The sequence below is a fragment of the Labrus bergylta genome, chromosome 20 (assembly GCF_963930695.1).
Source record: "Labrus bergylta chromosome 20, fLabBer1.1, whole genome shotgun sequence".
Lineage (NCBI taxonomy): Eukaryota > Metazoa > Chordata > Actinopteri > Labriformes > Labridae > Labrus > Labrus bergylta.
Window position 1 is genome coordinate 920940 of NC_089214.1, and position 14567 is coordinate 935506.

The window sequence follows — 14567 nt, forward strand, 5'->3', positions numbered from 1 at the left end:
ACACAAGTGAGACTGACGGGACACAGGTGAGACTGACGGGACACAGGTGAGACTGACGGGACACAGGTGAGACTGACGAGACACAGGTGAGACTGACGAGACACAAGTGAGACTGACGAGACACAGGTGAGACTGACGAGACACAGGTGAGACTGACGGGACACAGGTGAGACTGACGGGACACAGGTGAGACTGACGAGACACAGGTGAGACTGACGAGACACAAGTGAGGACAATGAGTGCAATCAAAAAGGGAGGAAGTAAACCGAGACCAGAAACTTCAAAATAAAACAGGAACTGAACAAAAAATAAACTTGATATTCAAATATATAATATATAATATAATATATTCAACTATGGGCCACAGGAACCTTTTAGTTCTTTGAAGTCCCTGGAACTTTTAGTTCTGGGGACCGTTGGTGGAAAAGGGGTTTTTCTCTCCAGCCTCGAGGCCGCTCGGTTCCCATCAAACTGTCAGTGATTGCAGGTCGGATGGATGTGGCATTAGATCAAACTGGTTTCTCTTGTTTAGTCTCAGTTTTCTCCTGAGAACTGAACACAGAGAGAGTTTCAAATGAAGTCACAACTGAGATTAATATGATGTGTGTGTGTGGGTGTGTGGGTGTGTCTCTTGGTTGTGGCGTTAGATCAAACTGGTTTCTCTTGTTTGGTGTGTGTTGATCTCTCAGTGAGTGTCTCTTTTTTCCTCTCAGACTTCAGATCAGAACATGGACGTGTGTTTAGAGGAAGCGGAGGATGGAGCAGAGTCTCCTGTACCCAGCTGTCTGTATATGAAGAGTGATGAGTCCAAACATGAACCTCCATACTTCAGTAAAGAACCTGGACCCTCAGACACAAAGTAAGAAAACTTACCAACTCATTACACTTAAGATTTAATTTCTACTTCAATCAATCTGCTATCTTAAACTTTCTGATTTAACGAGAAATCAATCGATCATTTAAAAAAATCCTCCTCATATTCCTGTCATCCATATTTCCTGTTTGTCAAATGTTGTAGTATTTGTCCAGTGTGTCACATTCATCAGAAAAACTTGACTTTGGGTACTTCTCATGTCTCTTAAATTGGAAACGAAGCAGAGCAGAGAGGAACGAGGAAATGTGTTTTAAGAGACATGACGTCCATTTGTGATGATGACATCAGCTGATCACCGCTCAGCTGTCAGTCGTCTTTAACAGCTGTTTGTATTATTTCTAATCAAATACACACAGTAACAGTGTTTAGTCTCTTTACCTGATAACAAACACCTGCACAAGAAGAACAACCTGCAGTCTGCTAATAAAACAAACACACAGACCATTTCTACACAAAGCTTTAATATTTGATTATTTATTAGTTATTAGTTTTTACTGATAATCTGACAGTGAACTCTGTTTTTTATAAACACTTAGGATGTCTCAGGATTATTGACAACAGGATGCAGAACATTTTCAAACTCTACGATCGTTAACGATCATGAATGTAAAACGTGTTTCTGACTGACTCCTCCCACTCTGTCTGACTCATTCTCATCATGATTAAATTAAAAAGAGCAAACAGTATGAGTGATCATGAAAATAAATATGAGCTGTTCTAATGATGGAGTCCTTTATTGACATAAGATATGGTGCTGAACGATATTGATATGTTGGGCCATGCAGGCTTAAGACAGGCAAACAATGGATTTGGGCCTGCATCTCTGTGAGAAGCCTCATGTGAGTTATTCACTGAGACCTAAAAGGACTCTTAATCCCAGAATCCCCTGCAATACTTCACACCTACGTGTGAAGTTGGCGGGGACCGGAACCTCTCTCTCCTCATTGGAGGGGACCTGAGGTAGACCCCACAGGAAGCAGGCCAGGCTACAAAAGCTCCAAGTCTTCCATTGTTCTCTCTCTTTCCACGCACTGAGTGTTCGGAGACACAAGCTCACCTCCTGTTTTCTGCAACCATCTTCCTTTGTTTTAAGTTTTGGCGCGCAGGTAATCCGCGGCCGGCAGTGTTCTAAATTCCGAGCTCGGATTGTCCAGTGAACGCATCTCAGTTTCTCGGAGAGCGTCAGACTATAACAGATTATCAGAAAGATAACGGTCTTATTCCGTCCTGCAACGAAAGGACATCAAAGGACATCTTTCCACTCGACGGAGAACCAACGAAGCCGCTCTCGCCGTAAGGGACCCTCGCCGCCATCAGACGCTTCTGCACCAGGACGGACAGAAGATCTGCTCCATCGCCGGACTCTTTTCCTTTCACCAATCGCGGACAAAGCGATTCACAAGTGAGGCTTAATTAGGTCTGGGCAGAATTAGCTTTAGAGAGTGTTGTTAACAATTGTTGATCGAAGCAGAAACTGTAATTTTTATCTTTGTTGGACCTGCGTCCTGAGTTTTAACTGTTTAAAACTCTTGTTGTTGTTTCGGACCGCTGCGTCCTATATGTGTTTAGCGTAACAGCGTTATAACCGGGTATTACTCTTCTGATCAGAAAGGCCAGTGTAAGCTGTATTAACTTGAATTCGGCTATTGGTTTGTTTCTGTGAATGAAGGGAATTACTCCGAGTTGTGGCGCGGGAGTCGGACTGTGATCCGGCCTCTTCAGGCACGCATTTCTCTCTTTCTTTTCTCCCCCTTTCACTAACGCACACAGACACACACACACACACACACACACACACACTCACACACACACATATTCCCGTGTAGACGCACATCTGAAGACTAACTCCACCACTGCGCCATTACACACATAGGCTACACACTCACACAGATCTGTACACTGTACATTCAGTACCAAGGGGCAACCTCCGGTCTCAAAAAATGAAGCCTATGCGGAAGTACAAAAAACTGCAGTTCCTCGAGGTTCCTCTTGAGGCTGGCTGCAGAAGCGCCGGAAGTGCCATAAGCCCACAGCCAAAAAAGCCCGTTTTTACCACAGGAATCAACATGTTTACAGCCTGGTTCAAAAAACGAGATGTATCTGAGAAGTTGACGGCCCCTTCTCCTCATCAGATTTTATTCTATTAAGTAAAACGGCTATGCCCATATTAGGGATGTGGCAGATTTGATTGACAGCGGTGCACGCTGCATCTGTCTGCCAGGTCAGCAGGTCAGGAGGTCAGCAGGTCAGGAGGTCAGGAGGTCAGGAGGCTAACAGCTTGATCCGTCTGATTTCTCCTCTTTCTTACTTCGTTTGGAGAGTTTGTTTAACACATATCTGACAACATACATGGCTTGCTGTGCGGTTAACAGACCATCCAACAAGTTGATACTTCAGTTTTTTTCGGTAAGTGATATAGTAGTGTTATATTTACTGCTTACTCATGTGTTTATATTTACAGACCTAGCTTGTTTAGAGTTAGCTTGTAAACCAGTCGGCTAACTGTGTAGCTCATTATTTACATTATTTACGGTCAATGGTTTAGAAATGTTTGTTAAGATGTTGTTGTTGAAAATAATGAGTTAGTGTGATGTTAGAAGCTAAAGGTTCACCTCGGTGGTTATCTGACGTTATGATGAATGTTATACTCCACCTAAATGTGGACATTAAAAAACAAACTTTGTGTAGTAATTATCCGTCAGTAACATAAACTGAACTGAACCTAATGTGCTGTGTAGGTTATAGAGGATGACATTAAAGTTACATGGTTGATGTAGTGTCTTAAGATTTGCGCAAACTGTTAACAAATTTTTAAAAAAAAATCACTTTTTACAAGTTCAGGTAAATTTGATATGGTTATTAATATATTTCTTAATCGTTACAGATGCTCTTACACAGAATATAGCAGTAGAAATATAAAATATAAATAACATGTGGAATGAAAATAAGATATAAAGCACATAGATATAAAGTATAAGAAATAGTTTGAAGAATACAGCCATGTACTGAGCTCATGTTAATAATAAATGAGTTACTGTATGTTCTGTACTAAAGCACAGAGAGTTGGGACCTGTTAATGATTTAAATAATTCAGGTTATATTTGTTTCATGTTAAGATGAAGTACTATCCTCAATAAACTGCTTAATTTTCCTCACAAAATCTGAGACAATTTGATGTGGAATATCATTGTGTGAGTGAGAGAGCTGAAAACAGCATGATTACAATAATGTTTATCTTCTTAACTTTGAATAGATGTTGATTACCTGAATACTGGACCTTTGTTGTCTGGGTAGTACACTGTTGAATTTATAAATGTGCTCTTACACACAGATGAATACAGAAAAATAGATGAGAACAAAAAAAATGATTTAATGAATAACTGATATTTTCCCTCTTTCTTTGCCATCCTGAAGACCCCTCACTAAAAGTCCATGTTCTCCTGGATCCATGTCACATGCTCAAACTTCTTCTGAATGACTTTTCAACAGTCGAAGTTTTGCTGAGAGAAGATGGCCAGCAGATAAGACAGCAGTACATGAAGGAGCTCCACAAGCTTCAGGAGGAGGAGGAGGAGGGTTTGCACCTTGGAAGACTGTATTCATGCTGTTCAAATAAAAATAGATCTCCTCCAAACAACTTGCAATCAAACCATTTTCTTCCCATTTTAAAACCCTTTGTCCAGTTTAGATGGGAGAAGTTGATATTATGTGATATTGATCAGGGAAGACTACATTTCTAAATCATTTTTAACTGTTTTTTTATTCACAAGTTATTGATCTTATTTACTCTCCATGTATCTTGATTTAAGAATGGGGCTGTGTTTAAGGACAAATTTTTGCAATGACTCTGTTCCATCCCACTTTCAGAAATGAACTACATTAGTATTTGGTAAAAAAAAATGTCAAAAGAATAAGAAGTTGTGTAAAAGTAGACTTCCTTCCCTAAGCTATTGAGTTGAGCATTAATGCACATTTTAGTCTTGTCATTTCAAATCTGAAATGTATACTCATAAGTAGACATAAAGGAGTGCATTTATATAGAAATATTTATTTAATCTGAAAAACAACATTAAAAAAAGCCTGTTTTTACAGCAGAGATGAACATGTTTACATCCTGGTTCAAAAAACCAAATAGGTGTGATTAGCTCATGTCTGGATGGACACACACTGTACGGGGGGTGAATGTTTTGATGACTCATCAGTTTTGATTTGATGAAGGATAAGAGTTATTCACAATAAGGCGTGTAGCTGACCTGATTGACAGGTGGGCGCGGTGTAACGGTTTGTCAGGAGGTTTAAAACCCGCCTCAGCTCTCAGTCTGTGGGTGACATCACTCAGGCCATCCGGGGGAGACCTCCCTCACAGCGAGCTGTTGAAGAGAAGCAACCAAAGTCCACCCCAGAAGAACCAACAAATACAGATGTTGTTGAGGCTCAGGTTTCTTCCTCTGTCTCTGCAGCTCTCTGGGCACCTCGACGGACCAGTCACCAATAATCCACACTGTGTCTATAGGAGAAATACAAAGGTGTTCAATTAATGCCTCAGACAACATGTACAGTTAACTACATGTGACAGCTCAGGTTGTTATTAGCTACATCTGCAGGAATAATATTGAACAAGGTAGCTGCAACTCATAATAATAGATGCCAGTCTTAAACATTATTTTTTCTAATACTTAAAGTTTTTGGTGTGAAGCTGACACTGTCCACAGACTCCATGACTTCACGGGGTTCAATAGAAAACAAATGTCTTATAATAAATACTAAATAATTATTTTTCAATTGTCATGTTCACCTCATCGCTGTTCACATCAGTGAATATAAAACACAGACATTCCTCTTTTTGTCAGAACAGTAACATGAACTGTATGCTTTGTAATATTGATTTCTTCTGGATGTCTCATATTTATTTACAGTTTATGGATAAAACTTTGTTAATGTATTGCTCTGCTAACTCTGACAAAGTCTAACTGCTCTGACAAATAACTCATAAACATAATTGTATATTTAAAAAAGTGTAGTTTTAAGACTTTAATTAAATATTTGGGTTGAATATAATTAGTTTTAACTGTGTTGTAGAAAAGTTAAATGTTAACTTACTGTTTGTAGAGTTTTCTCAGGACGAGCAGGAATAGTTGATGATAGCAGCCTAGCCGTTAGCTATGCTGTCAAGTGGACTGCTAACGTCGAGCTGAATGGGCGGAGTTAAGTCCCGCCGGTCCCGCCTTACTGCTGTCGTTAGGTTGATCCGAAGTTAGGTTGAGACTGCAAATCCAATATGGATGCGGCCGTCGATTGGACTCATTTGCTGCCTATGTCACAGACGGGTCAGGGTTCGTCCAGTAATATTTACAGCCTACAATTCAGACGCCTCAGAGACACAGATCGTGTAGGGCCGAACTCGGTCTCTTTAGACAATAGACCATGCCAGGTCTTTGTTAGGTGTGCGCCATCGGAAGGGCGACCACGTGGGATGGAGCAATCCCCCCCCCCTTTCTTCCCCCCCTCTCTCTCTCTTGAGAGCCTTGCTTGATAATGTTTGTTGCTTAGATTAGTTTATAATAGTTATTTGTTTGATTAAGTTCATTGATTTTGGATTGGTGTTGCTTTGTTTAAATAAATTCTGTTATAATTTAAGAGAGCAGTTGTTTGTGATTACTGGTGTATTTGCATTGTGATATAAGCTGGGTGCGAAGGCTTTGTGTACGGATTTCACGCCTTCAATTTATTAAATATAGTTATTCATTATTAATAATATTAGTAATTAAATAACTAATTTGAGACTGATTTGAGTGATATTTTGGTTATATTTACCTGATTACAGGGTGGTGCCCCAAGAGAGATAAAACATAGTTTAATGATATTTATATTTATATTATTAATAATTAAATATAATTATTAAAGAATGTAACCAAAGTTGACTTGATACAACCCCAACAGATATTATAGACTAATACTTCATATTTCTTTGTTACTCTTCATGTCAAACACTTCTTTAATCCCAGCTCATCACAAACTGACACATGTTTACAGTCTGTTTCAATGTCTGATGGTCTGTTTAGTGTCTATTTAATGTCCGTCTTTTCTCCGTTATTAAATTCTTCAAGTGAGGATCGAGGAGAGAGGAAACAAAACATAATAGACATGAGAAGTACCCAATGAGGGCAATCAAAACTGAAGGGAAACACACAGACCAAAGAGATAAAAAAAATCATTTAACCAGGAATAAGATCAGGAATAAGATCAGGAAATACACAACATGAGGGAAGAACAATACAAAATAAAAGAGGATGTGAATTCTTAACACTGAAATGAACCAAATATGAAACTAAACAGGAATCATGACACAGTGATCTTTTCTGTATCACCACTGTGTGCAGGTTGCTCATTCAAAACAAGAACATTACCTCGTCTGGGTGCCCAGACTCCTGTTTTTTGTTGCTGTGGTATCTAAAAAGGTATTCATGTGATGGAAATATAACAAAAGTTTGTTATTGCAGATTTGAGTGGAGCAGACAGAGAGCAGATTCTCCTGTACCCAGCTGTCTGTCTATGAAGAGTGATCGGTCCAAAGATGATCCCATATGCTTCAGTAAAGAACCTGGACCCTCAGACACAAAGTAAGTCTTCTTACTAACTCCTTCTCACTTCAGATGTTTCCTTGTAGGGTCGCTCAGTCACCTTGTAACGCTGTAATCTAATCTAAGAGGACTCTTTCAAACCTCTGGACCTGCTCCTTATCCTCCTACTTCTCATTAGTACGTTTATTACCAACAGAAGATGTCGCTCAGCACGGCCCCTGTTTCAAAGACTTATTGTCTCCGTTTAGTCTTTTCCATCATCATCTGATATGATTCTGTGTGGTCATATGTGAGAAGGTATTTGAGAAACCAGAGAGCCAGAGGAAAAGGCTGTGTGACAGGTAAAGTGTAGAGAAGATGATAAACTAAGTCTTTACTTTAGCTGAGGTGAAATTCTTTAGCTGGGACTTTTTTAAGAGCCTTTAAGACCTTCTTGCTCCAAAGCCGTCCACAGCAGCACGGAGCTTGTCTTCATGTCTGTAAATGGCGCAGCTTTTATCGCTTTTATGGTAACGGTTTCAGCGGTATAATATTGAGTCGTTAATATTTCAAAAGACAGCGAGAGAGAAAATGTTGTTCTTTAGTCTTTATGAAAGCAGGAGGCTTAAAACACAAGAAACAATCATCTGACTGCAGACTATGAGCTGAATACAAAGAAGGCGTTACCTGCTCTCTATGATCAGCTGAGTGTTTAGATCGTGTTTAATAAATCTGAATTTTTTCTACCAGTCAACGATCAGTTTAGTTCTAAAGACATGTCTTCACAGGGGGACGAAGAGGACTCATGTTATAGAGGAGCAGCCGTCCTGTCCTGTGTGTCAGGACGTCCTGAAGGATCCCGTCTCTACCAGCTGTGGACACTGGTTCTGCAGACAGTGCATCACCTCATACTGGGACCAGTCTGGTTCACCACGAGACTCGTCCTGTCCTCAGTGTGGAAAAAGATCCAGAACAGGACCTGGACTGCAGACAGTCAGTCAGAGCAGCACTGAACAAAGTAAGACTGTACACCTTTCTGCTTCTGTGATCTCCTCCTAAAACAGGACTTTTATTGGTAAATGTAAAAAGTATAGAAATTAAAACTCTTATTTACTTCTTTTACAAAAACATTTGAAAACAATAATCAGATTCTATCATTCTCTCTTTCAGTTGCTAGAGGTCTGCAGGAGGTTACAGATGAACATAAGGTCAGTCTGAGGAGGAGATGTGAATGTGTGACTGAAGGAAGTGATGAAACAGGAAGTAGAACCCTCCTCAACAGGATCTACACTGAGCTCTACATCACAGAGGGACAGAGTGAAGAGGTGAACACCCAACATGAGGTGAGACAGATTGAGACAGACTCTAAAAAGAAGACCCTCCATGAGACTCCAATCAAGTGTCAGGATATCTTTAAAGCCTTACCCGACCAACAGAACCAAAAGACAGAAGCTCAACCCGACCAACAGAAACAAAAGACAGAAGCTCAACCCGACCAACAGAACCAGAAGACAGAAGCTCAACCCGACCAACAGAAACCCATCAGAGTGGTTCTGACAAACGGCGTCGCTGGTGTTGGAAAAACCTTCTCAGTACAGAAGTTCACTCTGGACTGGGCAGACGGCTCAGAGAACCAAGACCTCAGTCTGGTGATCCTGCTTTCATTCAGGGAGCTGAACTTGATCAGAGATAAGGAGTACAGTCTTCTTGAGCTGCTCCGTGTTTTCCATCCAACATTACAGAAGGTCACAGCAGAGACGCTCGCTGTCTGTAAACTGTTGTTCATCTTTGACGGCCTGGATGAAAGCAGACCGTCATTGGACTTCACAAACAGGAAGGTTGTTTCTGATATCACACAGAAGTCATCGTTAAACACACTGTTCACAAACCTCATCAAGGGGAATCTGCTCCCCTCAGCTCTCATCTGGATAACTTCTCGACCTGCAGCAGCCAATCAGATCCCTCCTTCATGTGTTGACAGGGTAACAGAAGTACAAGGCTTCACTGACGCCCAGAAGGAGGAGTACTTCAGGAGGAGGTTCAGTGATGATGAAGATCTGTCCAGCAGAATCATCTCACACATCAAGACATCCAGGAGCCTCCACATCATGTGTCTGATCCCGGTCTTCTGCTGGATCACTGCCACAGTTCTGGATCACATGATGAGCAGAGAGCAGAGAGGAGAGCTGCCCAAGACCCTGACTGACATGTACTCACACTTCCTGCTGGTTCAGACGAAGAGGAAGAAGAACAAGTATGGTGAGGGACTTCAGATGAGTCCACATGAGCTGATGGAGGCTGACAGGGAAGTTCTTCTGAAGCTGGGGAGGCTGGCGTTTGAACATCTGGAGGGTGGAAACATCATGTTCTACCAAGAAGACCTGGAGCGGTGTGGTCTGGATGTCACAGAGGCCTCAGTGTACTCAGGAGTTTGTACAGAGATCTTCAAAACAGAGTGTGTGATCTTCCAGAAAACAGTCTACTGCTTTGTTCATCTGAGCGTTCAAGAGTTTCTGGCTGCAGTCTACATGTTCCACTGTTTCACCAACAGGAACACAACAGTTCTGAAGGCTTTTCTGGGAGAAACAAACATAGATTCAACTCTTGATGTTCTCCTAAATGAAGCAATGAAGAAATCCATGAGGAGTAAAAATGGTCACCTGGACCTGTTTGTTCGCTTCCTTCATGGACTCTCTTTGAAGTCAAACCAGAGACTCTTAAGAGGCCTGCTGGGTCAGACAGACAACAGTCCAGAAATGATCCAAAGAGTTATCAACAACCTGAAGGAGATGAACAGTAGAGGTATCTCTCCTGACAGAAGCATCAACATCTTCCACTGTCTGACGGAGATCAACGACCTCTCAGTCCATCAGGAGATCCAAGAGTTCCTGAAGTCAGAGAACAGATCAAAGAAGGAACTCTCTGATATCCACTGCTCTGCTCTGGCCTACATGCTGCAGATGTCCGAGGAGGTTCTGGATGAGTTGTACCTGAAGAAGTACAAGACATCAGACCAGGGACGATTGAGACTGATTCCAGCTGTGAGGAACTGCAGGAAGGCAGGGTAAGTCCAATCTTTTTCACACGTGATGTTTTTTAGCTTTTTGTCCTGAGTTCAAAAATTGCTTTTGTGAACACATTCAGGAGCTGGCTGATAGTGTTCATCCCTGAAAAGGTAGATATCAGGTCTTTTTCAAACAAGCCACTACTCCCTCTCCCTACCCACCACCCCTCCGTTTGCGTGTCCACGTGGAGGGTCCGCCATATTAAGTTTGTCCCAAACCAATTAGCAGGGAGTGGGTTATAAAACCCTCCAGCAGTGAGTCTGCAACGATGCCGACTTTCGGATCACTTGCAGCACCTATTGTATCCGGTCGACGTCATGGAGGAAGCAACCTGTGAGTTCCATGCAAGTGCCTCCAAACACTGCTCTTAGACACTTAATATTCTCATACAGACTTTAACAACTTCAAATGTGTATTGTATTGAGGATCAAATATAGGCTTACTCTTCTTTCTTCCTTCAGTTGAGGTGTTTATTTTATCCTAAAGTCTTTTATATTTACAGGGACTGTTGCGAAAACAAAAGAATATTAAATCATGTTGCAGACAACTTCTCACTGTTCATATTTATTTCTAATTTTTCTACTTTTTATGTCTTTGTAAAATCTCAATACAAACTTAAGTTACAACAAAAAATACACTTTTTGCTGCTCTGATGTTCAACAATAGTCTCCTTGTCTTTGCATTCATTTAGGACAACCTGTTGTCTGAAATCAAATTAAATATTCTACACTTATATAACTTACTGAAGAAGAATAAGGAGAATTTTCATAGAATGTATTAGCTAACAAATAAGCCGCTCCGCAAGAGGCCGCTGAGAAACCATGGTAACACACAGTTCCTGTTTCTGCCTGAGAGAGAGAAGTTTTTCCCAAAGCCTGCCACTGTATTTCTACCCTACATCTTGATGAAGGGGGCTTCATTCAGCTGCGAGAGTGACTTCTAACAGAGTGCACTCACGGAGGGGGAGGGTGTAGGGTGTAGGGGTTGGTTTGATGAAGGCCCATCAGATGCTGTGAGTGCCCCTTCCAGCTTTGCAGGCATTAAAAATCAATCATGAGAATCATCCCTTAAAATCTCAGCAGGTAGATCACAGAAAAACTGTTCTGGAAGGAGATCCTTAACCTCACTACATATTATTCTTGGCTGATTTATTTGATTTCTGGATCATTCTGCAGCAGTCACTGTATTTTCCCGTTTATAGAAGAGAGCCAGACGGCACGAGAATGAGATCCTCCTCCTCTAGAGTTACTGTTCAATGAGTTTCATATGGTTTTCTAATCCAGAGAAAGTCCTCTGAATAGATCACACTTTAGATCACAGACTATAGACATGATGTCATCCTAAATAAAACTACATTTGTTTCCATTCATCTGCAACATTTAGTGAATGATTGAAAGATGAAAAATGTGAAGGTTTGAAAACGAGTGATGAGACTTTTTGTGTCAGTGACAGATTCTACTGATGTGTAAAGTTAAGACCAAACAGAACATGACAAACTGTTTAATCATCAAATGTGAGACGTATATATCAAACGCTTCTTTTTTGAGTCATATTTCTCTGTTATATGTGTCTCAACAGACTTTCTGGCTGTAGACTCTCAGAGACTCACTGTGACGTCGTGGCCTCAGCTCTGAAGTCCAACCCCTCCCATCTCAGAGAGCTGAACCTGAGTAACAACGATCTGCAGGATTCAGGAGTGAAGCTGCTGTGTGAGGGACTGCAGAGTCCAAACTGCAGACTGGAAACTCTGAGGTCAGATCACTGACTGTAATATATATATATATGTCTGTAATAGAAACTGTGTTTGAATGTATTAAAGGTTAGCAGCTTGAGATGCATCGTCTCATCTTTAAGGGGGTCCTAACACAAATACAAAGTAATACACAAACATCCAACACAGCATTACTTAACAGACACACTTACAATCACACAAACACAGACAGATATGAAATATATGATGGGATAGTTTTCTGCTTGAAGAGTTCAAAAATAAACACAAAGGAGGAAGGTCAGTCAGAGAGTTTATCATTTAGAACAAGTTTAGATTGAGTTTTTAAAACGTTTTTATATCCTGTCAAAGTATTCCAGATTTAGGAATCATCTTCATGCAGAGATTTCTGATAATGTGGAGAAAAGTTTCAAACTCTTCATGAAGATGAAAAACAATGTGCACATGAAGCCTCTGGTTTCCTCTTGTTCTGTTAAGAAGTGAAATCATGAAGACTTTTGATTCAATAATGTGTGATTTGATAAATGTACTAACATCACAGACCTGACTGAGATCAGCAGCCTGTTCTTCATCTGTGCACATGAACAGCTGTATGAATGTTGTGCTGACATTTGGAGGATTTAGATTTAGTGAATACACAATCAGAAATGATCCTCATTCAGAGAAAACTTTATTCATCAGGACAAAGTGATGTTGACCTGAACACATGTGAGTGGATTATACATTATTTTTATTCTCTCATTCTTTATTCAGATTGAGGGAGTGCAGTTTGTCAGAGTTTGTAAAGAGGTATCACTTTGTCCACAGGGGGCGCCAAAACGGACACGCAATGAAAGTTCCTCACAGGAGCTTTGAGTGTTTGACTCTAAGAATGATCAGGAAGAACAAAAACATGAATGAATCACAATCAAGTCCTTAAATGTTGGAACGAACAGATGATGATTACATCAGTGTGTTCATGTGGACAACATCACACATTCATGCATAAAGCTCACTGTCATCTACATTTACATATTTTATTCTTTATTCAGATTGAGGAACTGCAAATTGTCAGAGATCAGCTGTTCTTCTCTGGTCTCAGCTCTGAAGTCCAACCCCTCCCATCTCAGACAGCTGACCCTGAGTGACAACAAGCTGCAGGATTCAGGAGTGAAGCTGCTGTGTGATTATCTGCAGAGTCCAAACTGCAGACTAGAGACTCTGAGGTCAGATCACTGACTGTGTCATTAATTTGTATCATTTCAATCCACATCCTCCATTGTTGCACATTTCAGGATTTATGTATTTTCAGTATTTGCCTGAATTTAAATCTCGGGAAATTTAATCATTTAATAGATTTCTTATTTTTTTCAAATTGCTGAGTAATTCAATAACCCCTCGCCGTGGATCATGGAAAGAGGCGGGGTCGGATGTCCGACGCCACCTCTTCACTGTTCTTATTGGATATTCCGGGCGACGGACATAAGATAAGCGTGGTCTGGCGTGAATGGATGTTGTGATACAAACAGCACCACCTGCTAGATGAGCGCAAGAACTATAAATATACCTATAAATAAATATAAATATGTTTTTATAGCTTTATTGTTTAATTATTCAGTTTCATTATTATGAAGACATTACTGTGGACGTTGTATTCCTGTAGCCTCAGGAAACTGTTTTCATTGTTCATGCTTTGTGGAAGAAATACAAATATAAACTTATAATTAAATATAAATGTGAATAACTTTTACTAGTATATTCATATTGTGATTTTTTGTTTAGTTGTTTATTTATTTATTATGAAATTATTATTGTTATCAGAACACAGTTTTTATGCTTTATTTAGGAAAAGAAATACAAATAATAATCCATTATTGCAAACTTAAGAATGAAGAGGTAAGGCAACAAACTGTACGTCATTTCCTCGGACACTTTAATTCTTTTGCCTTGATAATCCTAAAATATAACAGGTATGCAAGGGTCCATGCCCTCTATGTTTGAGGTATGTATACATTTCAGCAGAAATGGAAGCTTAGGTCGATAGGATGTGAAATTTTATTTTTTCTTCGGCATGAGTTTGAAACACTCTCCATGATAAGTTAACCTGGAAAAGTTCTCTCTTTCTCTCAGCCTGTTTTTGATGGTGATATTGTTAACCAACAGAACTTATCACACTTATGGCACAGTGAAGTTTTCAATGAATATATGCACCACCATTTCCTTAAGTGACTCATGTCAAACTATACAAACAAGACACATATTTAATTGAAAAAGCAACAAGGATGAATCAAATGGATCCCTCTGTGGTCTACTTCAATGGATATCAAAAGCTGACTCCATCACAAAGTAGTAAAGAACAG

At 40.2% G+C, this 14567-nt stretch overlaps 1 protein-coding gene across 1 annotated transcript in view; it reads left to right on the plus strand.

The window, feature by feature from the left end:
• The first annotated feature begins 728 nt into the window (after positions 1 to 728).
• LOC110004548 (uncharacterized) overlaps positions 729 to 14567 on the plus strand; it is a 37032-nt gene continuing 23193 nt past the window's right edge. Inside the window, exons 1-5 of the mRNA XM_065949147.1 lie at positions 729 to 859; positions 8223 to 8452; positions 8605 to 10498; positions 12078 to 12251; positions 13260 to 13433. Coding sequence (XP_065805219.1) covers positions 729 to 859; positions 8223 to 8452; positions 8605 to 10498; positions 12078 to 12251; positions 13260 to 13433 — 2603 coding nt within the window. The remainder of the gene's footprint in view (positions 860 to 8222; positions 8453 to 8604; positions 10499 to 12077; positions 12252 to 13259; positions 13434 to 14567) is intronic.